Source organism: Hylobates moloch, unplaced genomic scaffold, assembly GCF_009828535.3.
Source record: "Hylobates moloch isolate HMO894 unplaced genomic scaffold, HMol_V3 SCAFFOLD_8, whole genome shotgun sequence".
Classification (NCBI taxonomy): Eukaryota; Metazoa; Chordata; class Mammalia; order Primates; family Hylobatidae; genus Hylobates; species Hylobates moloch.
Window position 1 is genome coordinate 71,873,498 of NW_026652283.1, and position 21,500 is coordinate 71,894,997.

General features: G+C 37.5%; 1 protein-coding gene across 3 annotated transcripts in view; it reads right to left on the bottom strand.

Annotated features, from left to right (window-relative positions):
* ATF6 (activating transcription factor 6) overlaps window positions 1-21,500 on the bottom strand; it is a 226,788-nt gene that overhangs the window by 176,455 nt on the left and 28,833 nt on the right. For all 3 annotated transcript variants that reach the window (XM_032161151.2, XM_032161153.2, XM_058442280.1), the window contains exons 5-7: window positions 16,531-16,660; window positions 15,595-15,798; window positions 5,636-5,856 (exon numbers count right to left, since the gene is read on the bottom strand). In XM_032161151.2, the coding sequence (XP_032017042.1) occupies window positions 5,636-5,856; window positions 15,595-15,798; window positions 16,531-16,660 (555 nt within the window). The remainder of the gene's footprint in view (window positions 1-5,635; window positions 5,857-15,594; window positions 15,799-16,530; window positions 16,661-21,500) is intronic.

Genomic DNA, 21,500 nt, shown 5'->3' on the forward strand with positions numbered 1-21,500 from the left:
AAGATGCCAAACTGCTGGGCGCAGTGGCTCATGCCTATAATCCCAGCACTTTGGGAGGCTGAGGTAAGTGGATCACTTGAGGCCAGGAGTTTGAGAACAGCCTGGCCAACCTGGTGAAACCCCGTCTCTACTAAAAATACAAAAATTAGCTGGGCGTGGTGGCACATAGCTGTAGTCCCAGCTACTCGGGAGGCTGAGGCAGGAGAATCACTTGAACCTGGAAGGTGGAGGTTGCAGTGAGCCAAGAGCATGCCATTGTACTCCAGCCCGGGCAACAGAGCAAGACTTTTTCTCAAAAAAAAAAAAAAAAAAAAGATGCCAAACTAAAAAGTACAAAAAGTACAGAATAAAGAATGCTAAGGTTGCCACAACATAAATTTATCCTAATGCAATGCATCAGGAAGGAAAAATAAACAACAAAAAAAAAACCTGTTCACTTCCCCTTCCAAAGCTACTGTAACCTCAAATGAAACTGAACTACTATTCAAGATAAATTTTTAGAAGCTCCAAACCTACATTTAAGAGGTACTGCAAATATTTTAACAAAGCATATTTTCTTTTATTTGCAGAGTCCCTGGTAGCAGCAAAGCCATAATGCAGTCAGCATAGAAGTAATTTTTTTACTAAACTCTGGATAACTCCAGCTCTCCAAATCCTTCCTATTGGATTTGTTCTGATGGATTCCTCTACTTTGCAGCCTAAAGAAATATCATGATCTCAACTTGTTTGTTGTTAGAAGTTATTAAAAAGTGCCTATTCATTATTTATCTTCTGAGATCTAAGCTAGCCATATAATTTAAGGAGATTCAGCTCACATTTTGACCTAACCAGAGTCCTATTCTTGGGTGTTACAGATAAAACAAGCAACTTAAACGTCTATTGAAGTTTTGCTTTTTTTCTGAAATAGAACATAGGCACTCTCTGTTTTTCTGAGTTGCTATGCATTGCAAATAGATTATTATAGACATATTTTTCTTGAGAAACACACCTCCAGGGAGTCTCTTATGAGTTTTGCTCCTACACGTCTTATTGGGTATGCAAAGAATGTAAGGCCCGGACCACTCTTTTCCCAGGCCATTTTCAAGGTTCAGTTTCCAACAAGCAACCTTGAAGGATGAGATAAAATCTCCCTCTGGACAATGAGGAGGCTTGCCTTCTGCTTGCTATAAACATGGTAGATTCTCCAAGCTCACGTTCCTCCACTGCAAGAGAGGAACGCTGTGTGCAGGGTGTCCATCTAGGCCCATATCACATCACTCCCATAGAACAATACTAAAAATACCTGAAATCCCTAAATTAACTGTACACCAATTCTAGATAAAGGAAATACAAAGTTCTAATTTGGTATGACAGGAGAATCCCCTTCACACCATTTCTAATACCTGCAAACCAGTAGGAAAGGATTCCCCCCAGCACCTACCTTCTCATGATGGCTCTAGGAACCCAAGACAGGGACTCCCAAAGGGTAGTCATTTTGGGATTGAAGGGATCAAGTTTCCTAACTATAGGATTTAGAAACAGGGTAAAAGGTGATACAGAGTTTGGAAGATATTCAGTGGGGTGACTGAGCCGGAAGGAAGGAGGCTCCTAACAGTATTTTGCATCCCTTCATCAACTTCACATCTGAGGTTACTTATAGTTCTATATCAGTTCTGGATACTTTTCTTTCCATTATTCCCACCTACTGATTTCCACTAAGAGTATTTGCTCCAATGTGGCCCACTGTGGAAGATGTAGAATTTTACCACTTTTTTTTCTGGTCTTTTGTCCCAATAACTAAAACAATGTAATTCCTATAACCTTAAAACCAGGGCAGTAATGTTTCATAAACTTTATGGGATTATGATGGGTAGGTGAAAGTAGTGAGTGCAATGCAGATTTAAACAGACTGCTTGTTTTTAAGCCCTTGGTTTGATGTGTGGCAACATTAAATAGCCCTTTAAAGAAAGATAAGCATGCTCTCCTATAAAGTCAACTTTGTAGTTCCAAGATTGCCATTTATTAAGAAACTGCACAGAGAACTTCTACTCTGAAATGAGAGATCATGTTCATTTTTTCCATCAGGATCACAGCCAAACACAAACCATATTTCTTGAAAACTTAGGTGAGGTCTCCAAGAGTTAAACAAAACAGATTTACCAGCAAAAGACAGGAAGAGTAAGATATAATTTGAACCAGGCAAACTGTTTCATAACAGAAAATGTGGCATTTAATGCAGTTTGCAGAATATGGTATGCTAAAAACGCTACTTAGGGCAGTAGCAGGCCTCTGGAGAGTGAAACTAGCCAAACAAAAGAACTAAAACAGGTAGAAAAAGAAGCCATGTCAGCATTACAAAGCCACAAAAAACTGATATGATTTTTTTTTGGTGAATTACAATTCTTTCACCATACTTTTGGTTTAAAGGCACAAAAGGTATATGATAAAAATATTTTCTTTTTGACCATTTTAAATTAGGAATTTATATTAATTCAAATTTATCCTAATTTAACAGGACTTGTGTTTTAACAGACACATGTAATACTGAGGTCAAACAAGTTACTAACGCAGAAGGCTATACAAGCTGATCAAAGTTCTTCTCTGCGACTCCTTCTGGAACAGATTTACTTTGGGTTCCTGAGTGGGTTGGCCTGCTGCTAGGGCAGACTAATGCTTCTTTACTTGAAATAAACATTCAGTCAAAATTTCTACCAAAAAAACTCATATTGAAAGGCTTGGCTCACATCTCGATGTACTGGCCAAGTAAAAATAAGCACAAAAAGCTCAATGCAGGTTGACTAGAAAATTATTCTAATTGTCCTTAGGTCTCTTTGCATTAAACATAAAGTGTTTGAATCTTTCTTTATAATCCTGTCAATTCTAAACTTCGAAAAGACTCTGTCTGTTTGGCTTTTGTACTCTTAAGAGGGCTCTGTAAATTTAAAGTATTTTTAATGAACTATTTTAGACATGAAAAAAGATAAAGACTAATTAGAACTTTAAAAATATGTAGGTCAACGGTATATCACTGTTAAAAAAATTAACATAATCTAAATATACATTCATACAATAAATGTAGACATTCATACATTGAGACTTTGCTGACAAAGTCTCAATTAACATTGAAGAACTAGGGGATGAGAAAACATAGAACCATTAAGTATTAGCTTTTGTTTCTAGCAGTATTTATTGGTTCTATATTTTCTCATATTTTTAATAGTGATATACTGTTGACCTATATATTTTTTAAGTTCTAATTAGTCTTTATCTTTATTTATGTCTAAAATATTTCATTAAAAATACTTTAAATTTACAGAGCCCCCTTAGGAGTACAAAAGCTGAACAGACACGGTCTTTCACACCAGAGAACTAATAAAGGATGTCTGGCTAATAGACCAACATATAATTAATTGGAATATGTTTAGAGATTATAAAATGGGTCAATGGCATACAATGATGACTGCCAACATTAAGATGCTCATTATTCAGATAGTAAGCCTAAAAGTAGAAAAAAAAAAAAAAGGCAGGGGGTGCTCTTCTGGTTTTTAAATACAATGACTCTATCCAAAAACCTTATGTTTAGAAGAAACCTTTCTATATTATTCCTGCAGCTGCTCCAGATAACTCTTCTGGAACAAGCAGAACAATTCTATTTTCCACATAACAATCTTCCTTTCCTGGAAGATGGCTCCCAGGTCTACTTTCCATCCTCTCTTCTTTAGTTTACTGAATCATTCCAACCCTTAACTCACTCCTCTACCTGTGACATGGTTTCTAGATACTCTCCCCATCCTAGCTATGCTTTTCTGTACTTTTCCATGTTTGGGATGACTTAGATTAATATTGTTAATATTTTTTAACAACAGTGATATACTGTTGACCTATGTATTTTTAAAGTTCTAATTAGTCTTTATCTTATTTCATGTCTAAAATATTTCATAAAAAATTTTAAATGTCCTAACATATTACATAAAGGCAACTTTGGATATTTTCTATTATAAGTTTCATTTGGGGGTATTATATAAGAAACAGTCAAGTTCATAATTTAAAAGAGTATTAAGAAGAAATTTCAAAGCATTATTTTTAAAAATCCTTTTTCATCATTCTTAACCTGGTTGGTCTCCCATGAAAACCATACTCTTTTCTTATTGGTCACACAACTTTTTAATTGAAAATATCACAGAAAGCTTTTGGATTTTTGTTATTGTCATTTTTTTCTACATATTGTAGAAATTTTTCCATGCACCAAAAGGATAGAAAAACCAAAAGGATAGAAAACACCCAGCTTCCATCATTATCAACATTTTGCCAATCCAGTTGCCTCTATCCTGTGCTCACCACCTTCCCATGCCAGCAACACATTGTTTCATCTTCAACTGAAACACACGCTATGTATTAGAGCCTGTTATGCCATAAGCATTGTGCTTACCTTTTCTAGTCCTCAAAACAAACCAACATAACAGTCAAGCCTAATCCTGTACTGTCCATGGTCTCTAGTCTCATAGCAACACTAATTTTCCTATTCCATGTCTTGACATGCATTGTTTTCAATACCTATACAAATGATAGGACTCTTATTCTAGAAATTTGATGTTCTACTTTCACTAGACAATATTCCTTTGTTACAAATTTTTACAATATTGCTGGCCAAGATTACTGTTTATGCAACTGTGGAGCAATTTTATAATTAAATGGGTCACTGACATGCTGGTTAATAAATTCTGGTAGACAGATCAGACAGTAGTCTGATAAACAACCTTTTATAACCCACAAGATTTTAAAATTACTTTTCAAATGCATTCTACCTAAAGAAAGGATGAAGTAGTAATATTAACAACTAGTAGTATCCATTTTTATTTTAAAGAAAACATACACACTTTGCTTTCCCAATCATAACTTTAGAGAATCCACTGTTTGACTATATAACTTTAACATTCACTAAATTTTAGGACCAAGATGTTCAATTACTGTTTAATACATAAGTTATTTCCAATCATTTTGAAAGAAAGCAAGAGTTAGTTGGCAAGTGCAGTAACTGGCTTCAGAGAGTGACAGGTCTTAGGAAACTATGTGATTTATAAATTATAAGAAATCCCTACAACATGCGAGAAAATTTAAAGGTTTGCAAAAATGGGAAAGTACCAAATAATCACTAAGAGACAGAATTCCTAAGAGTAGCAAGTCATCATTATGAAGTGGTGAAAACCCTTCAAAACGGCAAGGAAGAAAGCTAAATATAAAACCTGCCTAAAAAGCAGTCTATAGACTCTTATCTGAAGATTGCTAAAACATTTCATTCAGGAAACTTTGAATCTGTAAAATATTAGTGGATGACTGGGTTGAGGGTGTAAGGGCTTGAAGAGAATAATAAGAGGATTGGTTCTAAAGAAGGAGTAAAGAAGAGGGAGGTATGCATACTTTGCTTTTCATCAAACCACTTCAGACTTTCAAAAACCTTTTCACTTAGATTCTAACGTAGTAAGCCTTAACCTAATTTTCCTCCAAAGACTAGATGTGCAATTCAGCACACTCTTTTATTTGATGCAATATAAGAAACTCTAAAAAAAAAACAAAAACAAGGCAACAAAAGCAAAAGGTGTTTTTCTGTTGGTTTTTAAATCAGGCATTAAGAGAAGCACTAGGTTTCAAAACTTACATCTGAACCGACATTTCTCATGGTACTTTGTAGGACAGGTTTAGTCACGGAAAGTTTTCCATTCACTGGGCTATTCGCCGAAGGGGCTGGTACCACATTCACCACGTGATTAGGTAGCTGTGTGACTCCCCCAGCAACAGCAAGGACTGGCTGAGCAGAGGGCAGAACTCCAGGTGCTTGAAGTTGTACCACAGTAGGCTGAGACAGCAAAACCGTCTGGCCTGCATTAGAAAAAAGAAAAGGAATCAAACGGTACACAACTATTGTGGCAGGGGAAGCAGCTTATAATTAGGTCTCTTCTGCAGACGTAATGTGTGAGATCAACACCAAGGGACTGGACACCATCAATTAAAACATTGGATCAATAGCAGCACACGCTTATGGTGACTTTTTTTGTTATGTTTTTAATGGGACCAACTAAATTCATCTCTTTGAGTTATCATTAACAATATACTTTCTTATTTATCTTACTCAACTAAACAGCTATCAGATTTGCTGTAATCCCTAGATTTCTAAGAATTAACCTCTGAAATTTATTAGTGCTAAAAGGATTTGTCTTATAAATAACAAATCTTTTACACTGAACATGGAGAGTCATGTATTCTAAATTAATAGGATTTACAAATGCATACAATACCAAAAATATCTGAACATAAACTTAGTAACTCAATATTAGAAGAAGGAGCTATAGGCCATGCACTGTAGCTTACACCTGTAATCCCAGTGCTTTGGGAGGCCAGGAGTTTGAGACCAGCCAAGGCAACATAGTGATATCCTGTCTCTACAAAAAAAAATTTAAAAATTAGCTGGGTATGGTGGTATGTGCCTCGAGTCTTAGCTACTCAGGAGGCTGAGGCAGGCAGATCCCTAAAAAGGACAAAAAAAAAAAAAAAAAAAGGACTACAAATACCAAAAAACTTAAAACCATTTGAGATTAAATCTTAGCTAACAATCACGGTAAACATAAATCTGTGATTCAAAATAGTCTGTACATGATACCAGCCCTTTCCCTCTTCACCCAAAAATGACCTTCAATTCTTTTCTGAGTATTCAGAGGTATCATTATTTTAAATTTATGCTAATCTGAGGAGAATTAGTAGAGGTTGAACATCCTTAATCCAAAAACCCAAAATCCAAAATGCTCCATAATCCAAAACTTTTTGAGTGCTGACACAACTTCACAAGTGGAAAACTCCACCCTTGTCCTAAGTATTTTGGATAAGGGATACTCAATCTGTAATAATGACAATGAAGATGATGTTGTTAACGCTGCAGAAAAAGTACCTATAGATGACATGGTAAAAATGTGTGACGGGCCTAGTGAAGGACTAAAGCAGCATATAGTCATAACAGAAAAAGAAATCATGTCAGTTTATAAAATCAAAAAGAGAATTCTAAGACAAAAACTTGTTAATGAGGCAGGTGACTCCATAGAAAACATTTTTAGAAGTCATCCAGCAGAATGCCTCCTCATCCCTAGAGGACCCACTTCCAGTCCCTCAACTGCTTCTGATGTTTCTTCTCACCTGAAGACATAAAATAGAGGGTACAGTAGGCTTTTAATGAAAACAGCATCAAAGGCAGACACTGAAAGCTGCCATTTTTTGTTGTTGCTGTTGTGTAGTAGCTGACACTGGTATTCTGGTGATTCTACTGTCCTGCCTAGTTACTCCACACACATTTTTTCACTGTATTAATGGTATGTCATAATTTTTGTTAAGTTCTTAGGTGTGAATCTGTGAGTAAGTGTAAGAAAATGATTGCTTGTCAGTAGCATATGAATTCAGAGCCAGGAATGACAGTGGTGCCAAACAACTACAGATAGTCCACATGAGATAGTGACAACTGTGCTTTCTGATGGTTCATTGTATGCAAACTTGGTTTCATGTACAGAATTATTTAAAATATTATATAAAATTACCTTTCAGCTATAAAATATACATGAAACATAAATGAATTTCATGTTAGACTTGGGTTCTGTCCCCAAGATATCTCATTATGTATATGCAAATATTCTAAAATCCAAAAGTACCCAAAATCTGAAACACTTCTGGTTCCAAGCATTTCATTTAAGTGGTACTAAACCTGTACCATTAACCTAAAGACTTATACAACTCATAACAGTAATCTATTAAAAATTTTACTTGCCTGCTAAGTGTTTCCTTTCAGATCTGGCAGATTTTTATAAGGTGTTGAAAGCCTTGCCTAACATCCACAGCTGCTTGAGCCTATCTAACAAAATGAAGGTACTAAAATAACTGGCAACTAAAATCTCATGTAAATTTATAATTTGTTTAAGAAAAAAAGCATTATGCTTCCAGACAGGTTGACCCATGTAAAACTCAGCTCAGTATTTCAAAGGATCGGGGAAAACTAAAAATCAAAATAAAGCTGCAGAACACCTGTTTGTCAAGAATATCTGTCTTGGCTAAAAAGATAACTTATAAAAGCAAAGCCCTTCTTTCAGATGGCCTCAAAAAACACACTGAAAGTAGCAGAATTCAATAAACAGCATTTTATCCCAGATAAGAAGATCTAAAAATAATTTCATGGATTTGGAGTAGATACAATTTATTAATACTTGGGCATAAATGATCATTAAATATTTTTACCTTCTCATTTTCCCTTGGACTCAGTTTTTCTTTCCTCCAACTTTTATTTTAGGTTCAGGGGGTACACATGCAGATTTGTTACATTGATAAATTGCATGTCACAGGTGTTTGGCATACAGATTATTTCATCACTCAGGTAATGAGCACAGTACCCAACAGGTAATTTTTCGATCCTCACCCTCCTTGCAACCTCCACCCTCAAAAGTGGCCCGTTGTCTATTGTTCCCTTTTTATGTCTATGTGTACTTAATGTATAACTCCCACTTATAAGAGAGAACACGCAGTATTTGGTTTTCTGTTCCTGCATTAATTATCTTAGGATAATGGCCTTCAGCTCCATCCATGTTGCTGCGAAGAACATGATTTCATTCTTTCTTATGGCTGTGTAGTATTGAATGGTGCATATGTACCACATTTTCTTTATCCAGTTCACTGCTGATGGGCATCTAGGTTGATTCCATGTCTTTGCTATTGTGAATAGTTCTGTGATGAACGTGTGTGTGTGTGTGTGTGTGTGTGTGTGTGTGTGTGTGTGTGTGTGTCTTTATATTCCCTTGGGTATATACCCAGTAATGGGACTGAGGGGTCAAATGGTAGTTCTACTTTAAGTTATTTGAGAAATCTACAAACTGCGTTCAGTGGCTGAACCAATATACATTCCCATCAGCAATGTATATGCATTCACTTTTCTCTGCAATCTGGCCAGCATCGGATATTTTTCAACTTTTTGATAGTAGCCATTCTGACTGATGTGAGATGGTATCTCACTGTGGTTTTGATTTACATTTCTCTAATGATTGATTTACATTTCTCTAATGTTGAGCATTTTTTCATATGCTTATTGGCCATGTCTGTGTCTTCTTTAGAAAGTGTCTGTTTATGTCCTTTGCCCACTTCTTAATGGGGTTGTTTTTTGCTTGTTAATTTAGTTTCTTGTAGATTCTGGAGATTAGACCTTTGTTGGATATACTGTTTGCAAATAATCTCTCCCATTTTGTAGGTTGTCCTATTACTCTATTGATAGTTTCTTTTGCTGTACAGAAGCTCTTTAGTTGATTTTTATTTATTGATTTTTGAGCTCTGTTGCCCAGGCTGGAGTGCAGTGGCGAAATCTCAGCTCACTGCACCTGCCGCCTCCTGGGTTCAAGCAATTCTCCTGCCTCAGCCTCCCAAGTAACTGGGATTACAAGCATGCACCACCATGCCTGGCTAATTTATGTATTTTTAGTAGAGATGGGGTTTCACCATATTGGCCAGGCTGGTCTTGAACTCCTGATCTCAAGTGATCCACTCTTCAGCCTCCCAAAGTGCTGGGATTACAGGCGTGAGCCACCATGCCCGGCCTCTTTAATTAGATCCCATTTGTCAATTTTTGTTTTTGTTGCGATTGCTTTTGGAGTCTTCATCATGAAATCTTTGACAAGGCCTATGTCCAGAACCATATTTCCTAGGTTTTCTTCTAGGGTTTTTATAATTTGAGCCTGTACATTTAAGTCTTTCATCCGTCTTGTGTTGGGTTTTGTATACACTGAAAGGAAAGGATCCAGTTTCAATCTTCTGCATATGGCTAGCCAGTTATCCTACCACCATTTACTGAATAGGCAGTCCTTTCCCCATTGTTTGTTTTTGTTAAAGACCAGATGGTTGCAGAAGTGCAGCTTTTTTCTGGGTTCTCTAACCTAATCCGTCGGTCTATGTGTCTGTTTTTATACCAGTATCATGCTGTTTTGGTTACTGTAGCCTTGTAGTACAGTTTGAAATCAGGTAGCGTGATGCCTCTGGCTTTGTTCTTTTTGCTTAGGACTGCTTTGGCTATTTAGGCTCTTTTTCAGTTTCATGTGAACTTTAGAATAGTTTTTTCTAATTGTGTGAAAAATGTCACTGATAGTTTGATAGAAATAGCATTAAATCTGTAAATTGCTTTGAGCAGTATGGCCATTTTAACACTATCGATTCTTCCTATCCATGAGCATGGAATGTTTTTCCATTTGTTTGTGTTATCTCTGATTTCTTTCAGCAGTGTTTTGTAACTCATTGTAGAGATCTTTCACCTCCCCAGCTTGCTGTATTCCCAGGTACTTTATATTCTTTTTTTGGCTATCGTGAATGAGACTGCATTCTTGATTTGGCTCTCAGCTTGGATATTACTGGGGTATAGAAATGCTGCTGACTTTTGTGCATTGATTTTGTATCCTAAAACTTTGCTGAAGTTGTTTATCAGATCTAGGAGTCTTGGGCAGAGACTATGAGTTTTCCAGGTATAGAATCATATTGTCTGTGAAGAGAGGTAATTTGACTTCCTCTCTTCCTATTTGGATGCCTTTTATTTCTTTCTCTTGCCTGACTACTATGGCTACAACTTCCAGCACTATGTTGAATATGAATGGTGAGAGGGACATGCTTGTCTTATTCTGGTTCTCAAAGGGAATGAACTTCCAGCTCTTGCCCATTCATTACGACGTTGGCTGTGGACTTGCTATAGATGGTTCTTATTATTTTGAGGTATGTTCTTTTGATGCCTAATTTGTTTTGAGGTGGACTCCCTTCTTTTATGAAGTAAAAACATATAAAACACAGAAATTACTCAGAAGCAGGCATACACATGCTTAGGCCAAATGTGCAAATAAAAATTAGTAACACATAAAGTAAATAGCATATGACCAAGTGTTAGGTTTTAATAACAATAAGAAATTACAGTAAATCTGACACTATGGAAATATATATTTACCATAATGTGAAAAAAAAACAAAAAAAACAAGAATTCCCAAGTGCTCAAGTCGTAGCCAGAGCAATCAGGCAAAAGAAAAAATAAAAGGCATCCAAATATGAAGAGAGGAAGTCAAACTGTCTCTCACACAGATGATATAATTCTACACCTAGAAAACCCATAGTCTCTCCCCAAAGGCTCCTGAATATAAGAGCTCTCTTTTAATATAAAATAATATCCTGGTCACCCAAAACCATCAAGGTTGTCCTTTCAGTTTCTGTGTATTGAGAAAATACATGATGGAAAAAGGCTGCTAAGAATTTAGTGAAGATTTAAAATGAACTTGGAATTTATTAGTCAGAAGTATAGCTATAAAAATTTGAAGAGCTGTACAAAGATCTATGAAATAAATTATTTATTTGGTCTACAGAAAATGCTTGCTTCAAGTACGGATTTGCAGTTGCTTTGCAAAATGCCATAAGGCTACTACCCCCATCACCCACACCCCAGGGTCCACAATATACAGACTGAGAACCACTGACTTAAAGCAATACTTCGAGAAGAGTATTATAGGAAGCCATGTTCTACATCCTCTGAGTTTAAAATTATGATTAAAAGACCCCTCCCCCAAAATTAAACACTGTTCAGGGAACTTTGGGACTATTTTAAAGAACAGAAGAGGTGTAAACATAATGAATTAGGCAACTTACAAGAAAGAATCCTATTTCTAGCTATAGTTACAGTTTAAAGCCCTGGCAGATAACATGTACGAGGGCTTTGTAATATTTCTTAAACTAATTAAGAAAAATAATCCAAATCTGTACTACCAATTGTGTAATTACCACTGTCTCCTTGCTGAGAGGACTGCATCACACAAAGAAGGAGACGGAAGACTACCAAGGCAAGGCCAAATGTGGCTTGAGTCCTACCAGGCCACTGCTGCTTCCTTTTTTTCCCATATTGTACATCAAGCCTTTTCATCCCAGAGTACCCAACTATCCTCAAATTACCTAGCATCTAAATCAGGGATACTCTAAATATTCTAGGCATGTTTAGGTTCTACACAGAATGAGGGGAAACAACTAAATTTCTATGACATATGTTCAAGTGAAAGAACAAAAAACTCTCATGGTGACTTGGTAAATGCTGACCAGGCCACAAACTACAATGCAAAGAATTGTTTGGGGCCTTAAATAGCAGCTGAACATAGTTACTACTGTTCCTAGTGTGGAAATAGTCAAAAAGGACATTCCAAAGGCTGTTTATCCATTTCAGCATGCTCAAAATCCTCTCTGGCATTACATGCAAATCCCCCTTAATGGAACACGGCTGGATTCAAGGTCATATATATTTTTTGACTATGTGTAACTCACTGATTTTGATAGTTCTTTCTTTTAAACTTTCTTCAAAGATTTTAAACTATGTATCAAACATTTATTGAATGCCTACTTTGTCTGAAATAGCATAGGTGTGTGACTTTGGGCAAATAATCTGTACTTAGCATTCTCATCTATAAAATGGAGATATCACAGCCCATCACCATAAATCATAGAAACATACTGAAGTTTCAAATAATGTGTAAATATTATTTGAAATAAGATAATGCACTTAAGCACTTAGAAGAGTGTCTGGCACATAGTAAGAACTTAAATGCAATTATTATTATTATTAATCTCCTTTTCTATATAATAATAGCTTCCAGATGGGCACTTCATGAGTTATTAATTTATTAGTTATCACAGTGACTGTTATTTAACTGTTTATATGAATTTAATTCCCCAATTAAAGTGTAGAATTCTTGAGAGCAAGGAATACATCTGTCTTTTTTTTTTTTTTAAGGCAATACACTATAGTGATTATTTACACAGACTCCAAGCTAGACCACCTGGGCTCAAGTTCTGGCTCCACTTCTTATTAGCAGAGTGATCTGGGCAACGTATTTTATCTCTGTCTCCCATTTCAATAATTTTCGCCATCATCTACCCAAAAAACCCCAAGATAGAAAAACAGAAGTCATCCTAGACACCTTCCTCTTTATCCTTCAGCCTCCTTCTACACAATCCAATTACCAATCTCTACGATTCTACACTTTTAACATCTCTACTCTTCATTCTGGTTCTCCACTTCCATTGATATTCCAGGCTTTCACTATCTCTCATCTACACTACTCAAAACAGTCTTAAAGGACATGGAGGACTGAGAAGTAGAAGTAGGCATAAGTTGTTGCTGGTTGGTAGAAAATGGTGAGCCAAAAAACTAGGAAAAGCAAGAGAATTCAAAGGACAATGCCAGATTAGTTGAGCTAGAATAAGGGATTTATAGAAAAGAGTAATATTATAAAGTTTGAAAACTAAACTAGAAGGCCAGGCATGGTGACTCATGCCCTAATCCCAGAGCTTTGGGAGATCAAGGTGGGTAGATCCCTTGAGCCCAAGAGTTCGAGACCAGACTGAGCAATATAGTGAGATCCTGTCTCTATTAAAAACAAACAAACAACAACAAAAAACAACCTAAAAACTAAACTAGAGCCAAATTGTGAAGAGTTTTACATTCCAAGCTAGAGAATCTCAGTCTTAAACCTGTGGAAATTACCTCTTCTTTTTCAATGGTAAAATATTTACTACTAGTATTAACATGATTAACTGTATAACGTCTTGCCTATACTTCCCTTCTTCCTCCCCATTCTCAAATAAATGAAAAACATACTTTAAATCTGTATGTTATTATAATAATACCACCTATTTAGATTGTACTATAAAAATAGACAAGGCGCCAGGCCAGGTGGCTCACACCTGTAATCCCAGCACTTTGGGAGGCTGAGGCAGGCGATCACGAGGTCCAGAGACCAAGACCATCCTGGCCAACATGGTGAAACCCTGTCTCTACTAAAAATATAAAAATTAGCTGGGCATGGCGGCACGTGCCTGTAGTCCCAGCTACTCTGGAGGCTCAGGCCGGAGAATGAACCAGGAGGCAGAAGTTGCAGTGAGCCGAGATCACACCACTGCACTCCAGCCCGGCAACACAGTGAGACTCTGTCTCAAATAAAAGAAAAAAAACAGACAAGGTGCAGTTCCTCATATTAGCACATGCTCACAAAAAAATAAGTATAGTCTTCAGATGACAGCAAAGTATTGAAGTTTCAAATAATGTGTAATTCAGGTTTCTGGAACTGATGAACTGCTCAGAAAAGAATAGTTTGTCTTCTTATTATAGGTAAGATCTTCCATCACTCAAACATAGTCAATGATCTGCTAAGGGCAAATTCTTAGGAATACCCCTGCTTTATACACCAGTCATATTAATGTCAGACTTTTTGTATAGACGTATTTTAATAGCTTATGGGAACTACAATGAGGTTCTTCATTAGTTTAAATTCTTAGCCTTTGGGAAGGCACAGATCCTTATGAGATCCCAATGAAAATTTTGGAGACTATCCCTAGAATAATCCACATATGAACATACATTAAATCCTGCATTTTATTTCAAGGAGTTCATGAACGCTTAATACACATTTATAAATCACAAGAATACCTATTCTATAGCATTGCTACTTTTCAGATGGAAAAGGCAGCAGTTCTGACTTTGTACTGAGAGGACAGGCATTTCAAACTGGTTTTTGTTTGTTTGTTTGTCTGTTTATTTTTGGTGGGACTGATGGATGAATTTTCACTGATCCATCCATTCTCTCATCTAGGTCTTCTTTTTATCAATGTCATATTGTCTATGACCATGTAATAGAACTAAGCTAAAAGAGTATCTGGAAATTAAATTTATCAAATTTATCCTCATTAAAACTATGCTCCAAAAAATGAGCTAACTATTCACAATTGGAGATACAGTACAAATGTAACATTGGTGTTTATTTACAACCCATACCCCATTATCGCCTAGTCATATCTGGTGCCAACAAACTAAATCCAGAGAGAAGAATGCTGCAAAAGTTTTCTTGTACCCAATGTATACAGATACCAGTATGAGTACAATGATGACTAATCTACCTAAGAGATCTCCATACGGAAATGACTCCCATATCTGAATAGTACCAAATCCTCAGACTTGAACTTCTTTCAGTAATGACCTAAACCTCTCACAGAATCACAAGTGTATGAGGCCATCTGGTGGATAAAATACGAAACACACAAATTCTTAGCTAGTTGAAAGCAGAGTTCAGGTCTCCTCACGACCAGGTCAATATACTGTTTACTAAACCATGCAGCCTCCTCAGAGATTAAGGGCTTGATTCTATTGCTATAACACACCCGAAATGGACCCTATTATTTTAAATATTCCTTAAAAACAAAAAAAGTTCACAGCCACAAAAATCTGGCTGACCTGAACTCTGCCTTCAACTAGCTTAAAATTTGTGTTTCTGTATTTTATCCACCAGAATAAAATGGCACCAAGAAAGTGTCCCAGATTTTCAAAATAACCATCAGATGTAACTGGTCTGGAGAGCTATATCCCTTGTTATGACAGGAACCACACATTAGTCATCTCTGCAACGTCCTCATAACCAAAGACATTCCTGACAAACAGTACGTGCTCAGAAATTATAACCTGAATTAAAACAAATCATATGACACAACCCTTACTGCCCTCCAAATAAATTTACACAGCCTTAAATTCTGCTCAGGTACCTTTGGTGGGTGCAGGTTGTAAACTGATAATTGGTTGCTGCTTTGCCAGTGGCATAAGTGTTGGTACTGTCTGAATAATGATGGTTTTTGCTGGAACACTGGAGTTTGTTTGAGTCTTGGGTGCTGCTGGAAGCAATAAAGGCTTGGGCTGAATTGAAGGTTTTGAATTCACCTGAATTTTTTTCTTTGGAGTCAGTCCATTTTCTGGAGAAAAACCAGACAAACCACAAGTCAATGTGAAAGCAATTAAGCAAGCCCTAAAAAACAGATTCTATCACACACCTTTCTCTACACATTATCTTAACTTCGAGTAACAATCTTTAACTGGAGTTTAAGCATAGCTACAGTACATATACCTAAATGAACTGAAGAAAAGTACTTAAACTGTTACCTCCTTTTCTAACCAAGCTGCAGTTTTGGGAATGGGACACACTAACTGGTAAAGGAGAATAGCTGAAATCACGGAATAACACCCAGAGATTAATGAGATAACAAATGTCATAGCTGAATGGCCCTCCATTCAGTTATCTTTAACTGAAACTTTGCAATCTCTCCTGAAGATGGTGGGGTCTGAGTCTAGATATACCTAATGCTAAATGACGAGTTAATGGGTGCAGCAAACCAACCTGGCACATGGATACATATGTAACAAATCTGCACATTGTGCACATGTACCCTAAAACCTAAAGTATAATAATAAAAAAAAAAAGAAGAAAAAAAAAGTATCTTTCACCTGTAAAGACAGAGACAACCAAAGATTATTTCTCCCCTTTCCTCTCCACGGTAATCACTCACAACAAACAATATAGGTCCACCAATTAAAAAACAGCAAGCCAGCCTAATAAGCATAAATTTAATCCAGCATTTTCTTTTAAGAAATGGAACCTAAGCTCAATCTGAAATAGAAATAACAGAAGTTAGGAGATAGAGTAATACCAGTCTTGTTCCTAGGACCAGTGACAGGCTTATCTTCCTTCAGTGGCTCTGCTGAAGAGGGACTATTAGAGCTTTCACCATATAAGGAAAGGGGAGACATCTGAGAACCAGAAGACAAATCCAACTCCTCCTGTAGCATAATAAAAACAAAAATTAATGAGCACAATCCTTAAGCAGCAAATTGCACAGAAAAGGAGGAGACCCATATATAAACAGAAAAACACTTCAAGGTAACTTCAAAGGAAAGGTATATTAGAAACTGTATCTATATATTAAGTAATAAGTGACTATCAGCATGATCCATCTGTACCAAAGGAAAAATAACTCAAAATGCAGAGTAAGTCTTTGCCATCCTGTTATATTAAAGATATGAATCATTGATCTGTTTCTACATTTCTTCCTACAAACTACACACACACACACACACACACACACACAGAGACATGCACACACACATAAAACTTGGTTCGTAGTCATACAAACATTCAGTATCCGTATAAGGTTGCAGTTAAAATGCCAATATCCTTTCTCCATAATCTCTCTTATTTGGTCTTAAAAGAATATCAAAAGCAAAATAATTTTATTTGTATTCTTTTCTATTTTCTATTTTGTAATACTGCCTTTGTTCCAAATGTTGTAAAAGAAAGATGCATGAATGGAGCAGTGCTATTTTTTGTTTTTTTTGTTTTTTTTTTTTTAGACAGAGTCTCACTCTGTTGCCCAAGCTGGAGTGCAGTGACGCAATCTCAGCTCACTGCAACCTCTGCCTCCCCGGTTCAAGCAATTCTCCTCCCTTAGCCTCCGGCCAAGTAGCTACAACCACAGATGTGTGCCACCGCGCCTTGCTAAGTTTTTGTATTTTTGGTAGAGAGAGGGTTTCACCATATTGGCTGGGCTGCTCTAGAACTCCTGACCTCATATGGTCCACCCACCTCAGCCTCCCAAAGTGCTGGGATTACAGGCGTGAACCACCCCGCCCAGCCAACAGTGCTATTTTCTTTAATTTAGTAGGTGAATTGATAATGATTGAGATACATAAAGATAACATTCGCATTTTCCCAAAGTCTTTTAATATTCAGTGAATCTGTCTCATTTTGTTAGAATAAAGAAACAACATAGAAGCAGCAATTCAATTCAGACAGAAAAGATGGCATGCAAGATCATGCAATAGACATAATCTCTACTTCATACCATCTTCAAAATAATCTATAAGATTATAATATAAAACAAAATTTAAGAGAATACTTGTTTACTCTCAGGGTGTTGCAGACCCTCTTAAGTCAGAACACCCAGAAGCCACAAAGGAAGAAGAAATAGATTTGAACAAATAATAAGTAAACTATTTAACAATAAAAACTAGACCATAAATAAAGTTAAAAGATACATATTGGTAGAAAATATTTGCGAAAAATAGACAAAGGGCAGCAACAGCCATTTCACTGAAAAGGAAATGTAAATGGTAGCCAAATGCAAATTTAAACTTTTTTTAATCATAAAAAAAATTAAAATGACCTGGAAAGGATATGGGAGAAAGAGATGCTCTCAGTCTCACTGGTGAGAGTGACAAGTGACAATTGCATCTTCATTCATCCTTAACACCTACTCAGCATGTAAGCTGAGCAACATGTAGAGTGTATTAAAATATATTTCCAAGAAACCAAAGAGTACAAGGTAACACAGGAGGAGACTATTATCTTCATGGCCTTTGATGCTTAAAAGGTATTCGATAATATTCGACAAGTATTCCTCAGTAAAATCCTAGAAAACACATTCCGGTGTGGAGCCAAGATGGCCGAATAGGAACAGCTCCAGTCTACAGCTCCCAGCGTGAGCGACGCAGAAGACAGGTGATTTCTGCATTTCCATCTGAGGTATCGGGTTCATCCCACTAGGGAGTGCCAAACAGTGGGTGCAGGACAGTCGGTGCAGCGCACCGTGCACCAGCCGAAACAGGAAAAGGCATTGCCTCACTCAGGAAGCGCAAGGGGTCAGGGAGTTCCCTTTCCTAGTCAAAGAAAGGGGTGACAGATGGCACTTGGAAAATCGGGTCACTCCCACCCTAATACTGCGCTTTTCTAATGGGCTTGGAAAACGGCACACCAGGAGACTGTGTCACACACCTGGCTTGGAGGGTCCTACACCCACGAAGTCTCGCTGATTGCTAGCACAGCAGTCTGAGATCAAACAGCAAGGTGGCAGCGAGGCTGGGGGAGGGGCGCCTGCCATTGCCCAGGCTTGCTTAAGTAAACAAAGCCCCCAGGAAGCTTGAACTGGGTGGAGCCCACCACAGCTCAATGAGGCCTGCCTGCCTCTGTAGGCTCCACCTCTGGGAGCAGGGCACAGACAAACAAAAAGTCAGCAGTAACCTCTGCAGACTTAAATGTCCCTGTCTGACAGCTTTGAAGAGAGTAGTGGTTCTCCCAGCAGGCAGCTGGAGATCTGAGAACAGGCAGACTGCCTCCTAAAGTGGGACCCTGACCCCCGAGCAGCCTAACTGGGAGGCACCCCCCAGTAGGGACAGACTGACACCTCACTCGGCCAAGTACTCCTCTGAGACAAAACTTCCAGAGGAACTATCAGACAGCTGAATTTGTGGTCTCACGAAAATCCACTGTTCTGCAGCCATTGCTGCTGACACCCAGGCAAACAGGGTCTGGAGTGGACCTCTAGCAAACTCCAACAGACCTGCAGCTGAGGGTCCTGTCTGGTAGAAGGAAAACTAACAAACAGAAAGGACATCCACACCAAAAACCCATCTGTACATCACCATCATCAAAGACCAAAAGTAGAAAAAACTACAAAGATGGGGAGAAAACAGAGCAGAAAAACTGGAAACTCTAAAAAGCAGAGCACCTCTCCTCCTCCAAAGGAACGCAGTTCCTCACCAGCAACAGAACAAAGCTGGACGGAGAATGACTTTGACGAGTTGAGAGAAGAAGACTTCAGACGATCCAACTACTCCGAGCTATGGGAGGAAACTCAAACCAATGGCAAAGAAGTTAAAAACTTTGAAAAAAAAAATTAGACAAATGTTTAACTAAAATAACCAATGCACAGAAGTGCTTAAAGGAGCTGATGGAGTTGAAAGCCAAGTTTCGAGAACTACATGAAGACTGCAGAAGCCTCAGTAGCTGATGCGATCAACTGGAAGAGAGGGTATCAGTGATGGAAGATGAAATGAATGAAATGAAGCGAGAAGGGAAGTTTAGAGAAAAAAGAATAAAAAGAAATGAACGAAGCCTCCAAGAAATATGGGACTATGTGAAAAGACCAAACCTACATCTGATTGGTGTACCTGAAAGTGACAGGGAGAATGGAACCAAGTTGGAAAACACTCTGCAAGATATTATCCAGGAGAACTTCCCCAATCTAGCAAGGCAGGTCAACATTCAGATTCAGGAAATACAGAGAACACCACAAAGATACTGCTCGAGAAGAGCAACTCCAAGACACACAACTGTCAGATTCACCAAAGTTGAAATGAAGGAAAAAATGTTAAGGGCGGCCAAAGAGAAAGGTTGGGTTACCCACAAAGGGAAGCCCATCAGACTAACAGCTGATCTATCGGCAGAAACTCTACAAGCCAGAAGAGAGTGGGGGCCAATATTCAACATTCTTAAAGAAGAATTTTCAACCCAGAATTTCATATCCAGCCAAACTAAGCTTCATAAGTGAAGGAGAAATAAAATACTTCATGCTGAGTGATTTTGTCACCACCAGGCCTGCCCTAAAAGAGCTCCTGAAGGAAGCACTAAACATGGAAAGGAACAACTGGTACCAGCCACTGCAAAAACATGCCAAATTGTAAAGACCATCAAGGCTAGGAAGAAACTGCATCAACTAACGAGCAAAATAACCAGCTAACATCATAATGACAGGATCAAATTCACACATAACAATATTAACTTTAAATGTAAATGGGCTAAATGCTCCAATTAAAAGACAGACTGGCAAACTGGATAAGGAGTCAAGACCCATCAGTGTGCTGTATTCAGGAAACCCATCTCACATGCAGAGACACACATAGACTCAAAATAAAGGGATGGAGGAAGATCTATCAAGCAAATGGAAAACAAAAAAAGGCAGGGGTTGCAATCCTAGTCTCTGATAAAATAGACTTTAAATCAACAAAGATCAAAAGAGACAAAGAAGGCCATTACATAATGGTAAAGGGATCAATTCAACAAGAAGAGCTAACTATCCTAAATATATATGCATCCAATACAGGAGCACCCAGATTCATAAAGCAAGTCCTGAGTGACCTACAAAGAGACTTAGACTCCCACGTAATAATAATGGGAGATTTTAACATCCCACTGTCAACATTAGACAGATCAACGAGACAGAAAGTTAACAAGGATACCCAGGAATTGAACTCAGCTCTGCACCAAGGGGACCTAATAGACATCTACAGAACTCTCCACCCCAAATCAACAGAATATATATTTTTTTCAGCACCACACCACACCTATTCCAAAATTGACCTCATAGTTGGAAGTAAAGCTCTCCTCAGCAAATGTAAAAGAACAGAAATTATAACAAACTGTCTCTCAGACCACAGTGCAATCAAACTAGAACTCAGGATTAAGAAACTCACTCAAAACCGCTCAACTACATGGAAACTGAACAACCTGCTCCTGAATGACTACTGGGTACATAATGAAATGAAGGCAGAAATAAAGATGTTCTTTGAAACCAACGAGAACAAAGACACAACATACCAGAATCTCTGGGACACATTCAAAGCAGTGTATAGAGGGAAATTTACAGCACTAAATGCCCACAAGAGAAAGCAGGAAAGATCCAAAATTGACACCCTAACATCACAATTAAAAGAACTAGAAAAGCAAGAGCAAACACATTCAAAAGCTAGCAGAAGGCTAGAAATAACTAAAATCAAAGCAGAACTGAAGGAAATAGAGACACAAAAAACCCTTCAAAAAATTAATGAATCCAGGAGCTGGTTTTTT